The sequence below is a fragment of the Ailuropoda melanoleuca genome, chromosome 3 (assembly GCF_002007445.2).
Source record: "Ailuropoda melanoleuca isolate Jingjing chromosome 3, ASM200744v2, whole genome shotgun sequence".
NCBI classification, from domain to species: domain Eukaryota; kingdom Metazoa; phylum Chordata; class Mammalia; order Carnivora; family Ursidae; genus Ailuropoda; species Ailuropoda melanoleuca.
Window position 1 is genome coordinate 54389754 of NC_048220.1, and position 9618 is coordinate 54399371.

Consider the following 9618-nt stretch of genomic DNA (forward strand, 5'->3'; position numbering starts at 1 on the left):
AAAACAAAACAAAAACTCAGGCCAGAGCCAACAACATCATATACTACATCCATTCTCTCTCCCAAATAACCGCACCTCTAATATTTGCTCTTCCCCCAAATTAATTTACAAAGATACTTAAATAACTGACCTTGACTAGTGTATACATTCTAAGAGCTTTGTCCAAATACTTAAGTACCATAATCTTAATTCTCCTCCTCTCAATTTATGCCCCGTTAAGCATGTAACTATTCAAAAAAGTTTTTTTTTTATTTTTAAAACTGTAGAATAGGGTCTAGTTTTGGGTTTTGTTTTTTTTTTAAGATATATTTATTTATTTGAGAGAGAGAGAGAGAGAGAGGGAACAAGAGGGAAAGTCAGAGGGAGAGGAAGAGAGAATCTGAAGCAGACTCCCCGGTGACAGCAGAGCCCACTGCAAGGCTGGATCCCAGGACCCTGAGATCATGACCCGGGCTAAAATCAAGAGCCAGATGACCAAACGAATGTGCCACCCAGGCGCCCCTGGATCTAATTTTTTTTTAAGACATTATAAAATATCTTCCTTGTAAATCTAAATAACGATATTCCTACATTTCGGCAGCTAACTTGTTATCCCATATAGAGATTGTGTTACGTATCAGTTGATACGTATCAGTTACCATACTGGGGGCCATTACCACCAAATTCGGAAAAGAGAAGTTCTCCTCTGATTTTCTTTTTGGGGAGGAAGGGGGGCGCTTGGATGAGCACTGCCAATCCCAACACTGCAGTGAACTGAAGCTGGCAAGTAGAGGGGGTAAACTGCAGAAGCAAAGTTTGGAGAGATGGGAGTTTGGGAATAGGAATGGGCTTAAATTTTTCCACACCCTCCTGTGGGTAAATGCATTGTAGCCAGGGGAAAAGCCCTGAGCGCCCTCTGCTATTGTACCTGCTATGTCACTTGGACAACAGGAAAAGGAATGGAGTCACAAGGATAAAAAGAAATAAGAGCAGAAAGGAACCAGTTCGTCCTCCCTAGATGGAACAATAGGTTATAAATCAAGGGAAAAGGACATGTGGAAAGAGCAAGGGTGATCCTGCCTATGTATATATTACCTTGAAAAATCCCTAACAACAAAAAATGAATTCTTCAAAACATCAATGAAAGTTAGGGGGAGCTCAATTATTCCATTAATAAATTAAAAAATAAATCTATTCTGATGGAAATTCTCATCACAAAAAACAAAAATCTGTAACTATGTGAGATGACGGATGTTAATGGACCTACTGAGGTCATCATTTCAGACTACGTATGTGCTGAATCATCGTGCACCTTAAATTAATACAATGTTATGTATCAATTATATTTTAATAAACTTCTCAAAATATGCAAACTCTTCTACTTTTATGATTGATATCCTAATATATATTGATAGATTTAAAATTATAATTCTATGTTAGTCACAGGTGAAGTAACTTTTCAGCTTACAAGGCAAATCTTACCAGCAACTTTAAATATCCTTTAATTACTTGCTCAGGGGAACGTGTTCTCACTCTTACTTTCCATGCATTAGCTAGAAAGTCCTTTTTAAATGCCCACATTCACTATTTCACGGTCCATCTAAGTGAGCAGCTCAACTAGGAACATATCATGGCATTTCCTACATTTTTACCCCTGCACATGAAATGTCCTAATCCTGAAAAAGTCCCAGACAACCACACACAACTCACCAACACCCCTCCTCTCCCTCCACCCTGGAATTTTCTAGGCCCTGTTCAGCTATCCATTTCCCCTACCTAGCTAGGGTACATTGCTCTAGCTTAGTGTTTCCACAGGATGCAACATATAAAACCAAATTTTCAATGATTTTTAAAACTACTTTTTCATCCTACTTCCCTGACCCTTCATGTAACTACTCTGCTTTAAACCCTTTAGTGACTCCCGCAGCCGAGAGCAGTGTTTTTCAAATTACCAGTTGTTATTACTTGGTTGTTAAACCAACTTACTGGATCTCAAATGTCATTCTTTTTTAAAAATAGAAAATACTACAATGCATCACACAAAGGGTATTATTTTGTGACATTTTATCATTTATTTATGTGTGTACTAGGTTGTGAGGTAAAAACATGTATCCTACTGTAATGGGTCATTGCCAAAAAAAGCTTGAAATACATCAGCTTTTGTTTGGTCTACAAGGCCTTCTAACCTGGCCTCTCTATAAGGCTCTGGGCCTATCTCTTACCACACCCCACAGAGCCAAGTTTGCCCAGCTTTTTTGCAGTTCCTTGTCTCAGTGCTGTCAATCACACTGTTCCCTCCCTCTGCCTTGAATGCCCTCTCAATTGTCTACTCTGCCCACCTGTTCTCGTCTTTCATTATTTAATACCTATTACCTCCTCCACAAAAGCTTTTTTATCTTTCCCTCAGGAGCTAATGCTACGCATACTTTGTATTTCTGTGACGCCCTACATTATAGCCCGTTAGACATTTCACTGTACTTTCTAATTTCAGGCCTGTCTTCCCAGCTTCTAAATTGTAAGCTCTCTGAGGGAAGGAGCACATTTTACAAGTCTCTTTATCAGTAGCACTTAGCTGCTGAACATGCCACATGAAAGGGGTTCAAAATGAGTAAAATGCACAAATTAAGAATTAGGACTTGCATCTAACCTCTCTGATGTTAGAAATGATTGCGTGGTTGCTTTTTCAACAAAGCCCATGCATTTGCCAGTGCTGGATCAAGATTTCCACATTTTTGCCTAAGCACCCAATGGCCTGAGGCAGAAAGAGGTGTCAGCTTCCTCTCAGCAAAGAAAGGACACAGGTCAGGTTGCAAGGCAGTAGCACCCACTTCCAGGTTTCAGGAAGTTATCTGGGGAAACGCAGAGAAAAGTGTTTCCAGAAGTTCCCACAGGGCAGGTGAGATCAATCAGAATAGCACTCTCAGACCCTATTAGCACAGAGAATCACATTTTATAAATTTTAATGGGGCGTCAGGGGGAGAGGGGAAAAGTTCTCTATTCCCTATGGAAGGCACAAAGTTGTCAACAGGAGTTATGCAAAACAAAAGGTAGCATGAAGTAACTCGCTGAAGTTACTTGATTTCTATTGCTTACTCTAATGGCTCTGAAATAGCTCCTGACTCACAGCTCCCATTATGAGCTTGGAGGACAGGGGGTTGTACCTAACAGGCACTCGCTCCTCACTGGGGCTGTGCAGCTTTTTACAGACTTTATCTCACATACATGAATGCTCTCATTTTTAGGGGGTCTGATTCACCTATTTCAGAAGCCAACACTTCAACTGCCTTCCCTGTAATTAAAAACAGTTCAGGCAGCATCCAAGATAGTTTGACAGACTCTGCCAACTGTCAGTTTCAGCTGTTCTTTTCCATTTCCACAATGGTTCATAAACTACTATTATAGGAGCCAGGTTGGTTTTCTGCCTAAACTCATCACCCATTTTCTTTAAAAATAAAAATAATTCCTAGGGGCGCCTGGGTGGCTCGGTCAGTTGAGCGTCTGACTCTTGATTTTTGGCTCTGGTCATGATCTCAGGGTCCCGGGATCCAGCACAGTGTCTGGCTCCCCACGCAGCAGGGAGTCTGCCTGAGATCTCTCCCTTGCTCTCTGCCCCTCCTCCACTCATGCTTGGCACACATGCTCTTAAAAAAAAAAAAAAAAAAAAAAGGAAAGAACGCCTTTTGCTTAAACTGTGCCCCTAGATTTGCAATTATATCCACAGTTAAGGTAAAAAAAAAAAAAAATTCTTATTATAACCTAAGTCAAAAGTATATTCATAAAATGTGGAACTCTTCACCCACAATATTAAATTTTATATACTTGTCAAAGTAAGGTAATTTAGGATTGCCTGGGTAAAACTTTATTTTTAAAACACCATTTCCTTTTGGCGCAACCTGGGTGGCTCAGTTGGTTGGGCATCTGCCTTCAGCTCAGAGCATGATCTCGGGGTCCTAGGTTTGAGCCCCACATTGGGCTTCCTGCTCAGTGGGGAATCCGCTTCTCCCTCTCTCTTTGCCCCTCCCCCACTGCTCGTGCACACAAGTGTGTGCAAGTGCTCTCTCCCACTCTCAATTACAATCTTAAAACACACACACACACACCATTTCCTTTTGGTTCAAATAGGTACAGGAGGCTACGCTTATTCCGTTAACACTTATTAGGTATAAACACCTACCACGTGTGAAAACTTCCAGAAATGCCTTCTCTACATTCTTCTCTTCTACTTCCACCCATTCAGCCTGTCTTGACAACTCAGATGAAACAAATCACCATCAGTGAACAAGAATCATAGCCCTAAACACACACTTTCAGAAAACTAATGCCAAAAATGCTTTTTTCTGCTCTAGTCTACTTTTAAAACTTTATTAGGAAAAGGACAAATAAATCAGTTTGTAAATAAATTTAATTACATTGAAGTATCAAAAAATCTGTGCTGTTTGGGAGCTTATTTTCATATTTTTAAATACCAGCCCCCTTGGTAGCAAGTTCACCCCAAACTTCCCTTGGTAAAATGATGAGCATTCGTGCAGCTTAAAGACTGTGGAAAACTGATTTTCTTCCACAATGCTACCAATCTACAGTCTAGAAAGAATGCAGCCTTCAACATGAAAAATTGCCACTTTTTTTTTTCTGCTCTGACATGTTTTAAACAGAAAAGCTGCAGATTCTCAAGGGAAGCCATATTTCAAAGGTTTTAAATAGCAGTACTTCTGAGTATTTTCCCTTATTAAAATTGGTGCAAATCATCCAAAACATTTTTAAATGCCACTGCTTTCCAGCTGATGTGCTAAAAACTGCTTAGAGAAAACAATCTCTCCATCTGAAAGATCTACTTTAAGAAACCAACTAGTAATCGTTAAAATAGAAAGGAGGAGAAAAAGAAAATATTTCGATTTTACAGATTGGAAAAAAAGTTAAAGCTTATCACCTAATTCCTTCATTTTATAGATAATAAAGAGTCCATAGAGGTTAAATAATTTGCCTCAGATCACCAAGCTACGAATAGCAGCACTAAAATAGAATAAGGTATTTTAATTGCTTAGCAGTACCCCAAATCATGCAAGTTATATATATTCTCATCACTTGTCATGTTTTAAAAACAATTACCACTCTTTCTCATTAGTTCCTGATGAAAAACTCCTACAACACATGTTCTACATTTTCAAACTTTTTCAAGCTAATAAACTTCAAATTCTAACTCCAACAACAAAAAAAGGTAGTACTGTCCAAGAACTTCCTCTGTAAGTTTCAAAAAAAAACAAAAAAAACAAAACAAAGTTGAGGTGTGCATCCCCCTAAACGGTCAAAATAAATTTTGGTCTACCCTTTCAATCCCTGTCCCTTAACTACACTTTAAATTTGTTCAACCGCAAAGAGACAGAGAGGGAAAGAAAATTCTGGAAATTCCTCTTTGACAAAAAGCATGGACAATCTGTCAATGAAATGACTACATCATTACTCCATTAAAACATTAGGGGGTTCTGGCTTACTTTACAAAGAGTCACTAGCATTTTATCCAGTTACTGTATGAAGAGTTAATGAAAGGCTGGAAAACACACTCTTGGCTGACTTTGGTACTGAAAGGTGTAGATTTGACATTAACACAAACCAAAGACCTAGGCTTAAGAGAAGAAAGAGAGAAAAAGTGCAAGTTCCTTCAACGGAAAATTAGCTTTTTCCTATTCAAGCTCTGATCCACCAAGTCACTGGCACTGTGAAGACCACACCAGTTAAGAATTTCAGACTTTCGGGTTAATGCCCCAATAAATCAATTCTGCATGTTAGCTTGGGATATTCAAGGGCAAAACAGAGGGCACGTTGGAGGCCACAATTTACACTGGATCATTTTCAAGGACTGAAGTCCAACCACACATTACTTTACAATTGTTCCTTTGTGTAACTGATTATTCTCAAAGTACTGATAGAACGCAGTACTTCTCTCTCAAAGATACCGGCAACGAAACCTAAGACAGTATGATTTTAATGACAAACTGCTGCAGCAGTCTGACCAGAAAAGTACAGAATGTATTGTCTACTTAAATATTACTAATAAAATTATATTCTGGTTACAGATTATCTATGTATGTTCCTTAATTATGACCTCTGGTGTAACTCTATAAAAATAACTTGTTAAAAGGTTAACACACCTACATTTTTAACGTACGACCAGCTTAGCAAAGTAGCTAATTTGTTTTAAAACGTAAAACACAATCACCACCACCGCTCAACACACACACACACACACACACACACACACACACACACACAGTCAAAGCTATGTTAGGCACAAAAATCCTTACCCCATTTTGCCCAATGAAAACTTGCTCTGAAGTTTCTGCTCTTCTGCTACAGAATAACTTCCAAAGGAATTTCTCCGTTATTTCGCAGGTGCTTTTCCACCCCCCGAGATCCTTTTCTGGAGGTATTTCGGTGGTACTGACAATTCAATTAGTTCCCTTAGGTAAAAAGACTTCTCTCGTAGATACCAAAACGTTCAAACAGAGGTGGCATTTGCTTGAAATTAGAGTTAAAATGCCGTGCGGAGGAGACAGCGGTCAACTCTATTCCACGAAATGAGTCTACGTGTCTGTCGGAAAACGCAGAATCCAGCTTCACCGAGTCCTATAAAACATGAGTTCGGTGGTCATTTCGCTCATGTCCTCCTCGACACTCTGGGAAAGCCAGGTAACTCGGCCTTTTGGTGCTACTAAGGCTGCGGGTTCAAATTTCTCCACCACACCAGTTCCCTTGGGGGTGGAGCGTGTAACCCAATGCGACGTGCACTTTATAGAGAGCCCTACGCGAAAATAAAAATCCTAAAAGCAGTAATGCCACTGCTGCCCTGCGCTCACGTTAGAAAAAGCTATATAGAAAAATCTCCTCGAAGTGCAAACCCAACAGCTCGCGATGTGCACGGCACTCCACATTGGAGTCTGTCTTTTAAATGTTTCCCCTCCTAAGACTCGGAGCAGAGAGGAGGTGGGGAGGAGGAAGAGAAGGCTGGGCAGGATCGATTCATTCTCCCGAGAATAAACGGAGCCATTTCCAGGCTGGCAGCAGGCTGGGGGCGCAGCGCACGCTGGGGAGCAGGGGGAGGGGGCCCGATCCCACCTCCCTCAGCCCCTTCCCGCCCCGCGCCGCCGAGCACAATGGAGCCCGGCTCGCGCCCGGCCCTTCATTCGCGGCTGCCCCTCTTCCCTCCTCTTTTTGGAGCACCGCAGGTCTGAGGCTGCCGGCGGCGGAGAATGAATGAATCAGAGAGCCAAGCCCCACGCTGCCCCCGGCACTCGCTCGCAGCGCCAGGGCGGGCCGAGCGGCGGAGCTGCAGGGTCGACCGGCGCCCGCTCGCGTCCAGGCGGGAGGCTAATTCCGCGTCGGGGGCCGGGGAGCGGGGCTCGAAGCCGCGGGAGAGCCGCTGCTCCAGCGCCCCCACCCGCGCTCCTCGCCTCTCGCGCTGCTCGCCTCTCACGCTCCGCGCCGCCGCCACGCGCCGCCTCACAGTCCCCGGGCCTGCCGCCGCCTCCTCACACTTCCATCACCGCCCACCTCCGCCGGCCTCCAGCTCTAGCTCGGCAGAGCAGCGCCGGCTGGGGCGGCCTGAAGCCCGCCGCTGCCTCCGCCTCCACCCGCCGCTCGCGGAGCGGAGGGCGCCGCTTCCCGGGTCAGCGCCGCCCGCGTGAGCCGAGCGCGGCGGCAAAGCGGGCTGCGGAGGGCGGGGGAGGAGGCGGGGAGAACCGGGGGCGAGAGCGGTCCCTCCCCCCCGCTCGTGGGAGGGGGCGGGAGGCGGCTGCTGCCGCCGCGGAGCAGCGGGTAGGTGCCGGGGGCTGGCGCGCTGACCCGTCCCGAGGGCCTGCTGAGGCCCTGCGGGCGGTGGGAGAGAAAGCAGCACCTGCGAGGGCGGCGGGAAGGCTGGTGGTCAGGGGCCGAGCCCGGCCCTCGTGGGGAGCTAGTCCAGCCGGCAGGTCCGTCAGTCCGTCCTTCCTTCCCCCCCCTCCCCTAGCGGCCGGCGGCTGGCGGACGGTGCGCTCTGCTCCTCCGCTGTCTCCTGGCCCCGCTCCCGGCCGCCACAGCCTCCTCCGCGCCCCACACCAGGTGCTCGCGCTGTGTCTCCATCCTCCCCGCAGGAGGACCTTTAAATAGCAACGTCAGCGCGCTCTTCTCCGCACACACGTCACCCGCCGCTCTCGTCACCGGGCTGCGGGGGATGATGTCACGCGGCCGGAAGTACTGCTAAATTAGGGAAGAAGCAGGGGGAGGAGGACTCGGTGAGCGCCTCTGTGCCCACCTGCTCTCGGTTCTCCTTAAAGGCCAAAGCACAAGAGACAGCCCGAGAGGAGCTCCCGAGAAGGAAGCGGCGGGAGGAGATTTCCTTGCAACAAATGTGCCAAACACAAGTGAATCATTCGTAGCAATAGTGCCGAAGCGTCAAGCGGGTGTCCTATCTCCCACTCCCACCTCTCTCGCAGCAGCGTCCCCGGGCTTCTCAAGTTTCAATTCGCACGGAAATGTAGGAGGAGAGCCTGATCACTGGTGATAGATATATTTCCAACAAGACTTGGGAAAAAATCATCTTAATTTTTGAGTTATTAACTGCCATTTTGGACGTAGTAGACTTTAAAACTTTTTTCTTCTTCATTTAGTGGTTACCCAAATCACGAACAAATAAAGAGCAGAACTATGAACAAGCAGTACAATGTTATAAAGGATAGTAATTGAGGTTGGAGGTAGGAAGGCCATCAAATGATCTAATCGTTTTCATTTGCAGAAAAGCAATATTTTAGCATACAATAGTGAGACAATGTTAACTTTAAAAGTTTACTCATTGTCATATTTATAGCAAATGCCAGTAGACCCTCTCAGTTCCAGTTTATCAAGAAATGAGGTCCAGTCTATGGAAATTAAAAATAAGGAAGACCACCAAAAAATTTTTTTAATATTAACACAGTTCATTTAGATTATTTTTGTATTCTTTAGTTCTGGCCATGTAATATATACATATTAATACATATAATTACAGTATATAATTCCCATATGGTTTGTTTTTCATTTCCCTATATAACAAGGGTGAGTAGTCATTTATAGATTTACTAGATACGCGTGTTTGTGCCTATAATAAATCATATTATGAATGCTTTTCAAATTGCAATTACTATGAAGTTTTTAAATGTCCTTACTGTTTTGGTAGCTTATTATTGGGTAGTCTCAAAGAACTTTGATTTGGTTTAGTTTTATAATCATGACCCAGAAATAGAATTACTACATAATGCCAAAGGCCATTGCTATTTCAGAGTTGGTCTATAAATTCAGTGACCACATTTTCCAAACTAAAATCCATACACATCATTTGACAACAGACAAAATATTTGAAATCTGAAGTGACCTGGAAAATCCAGGACATATGATTACCAACCTATAAAGTGATTATTAGAGGAGAGCTATAAATGGATATCAGTGCATTTGTTTTAAGTAAAAGAAGCTAAAGCTCTACAGAATTCATATCATGTATATTTTTAATGTTTTTTACGGTTACACTACTCTCATGATTCCTCGTTAAGGAGATTGGTTCTCCAGGTTTTTGCCCAATGTTAAAGGACACCGGCCAAAAAAGTTAGGACCAATTTGCAACGAAATCAGACTTTC

General features: G+C 43.7%; 1 protein-coding gene across 2 annotated transcripts in view; it reads right to left on the bottom strand.

The window, feature by feature from the left end:
* Positions 1-8112, bottom strand: part of HOMER1 (homer scaffold protein 1) — a 126072-nt gene extending 117960 nt beyond the window's left edge. The window contains exons 1-2 of one of the 2 annotated variants that reach the window (XM_034656427.1): positions 7868-8112; positions 6279-6600 (exon numbers count right to left, since the gene is read on the bottom strand). In XM_034656427.1, coding sequence (XP_034512318.1) covers positions 6279-6283 — 5 coding nt within the window. In that variant the 5' untranslated portion in view covers positions 6284-6600; positions 7868-8112. Of the gene's footprint in view, positions 1-6278 lie in introns of both variants that reach the window. The other variant, XM_011220972.3, reaches the window with a different exon arrangement.
* Between the last annotated feature and the right edge of the window lie 1506 nt (positions 8113-9618).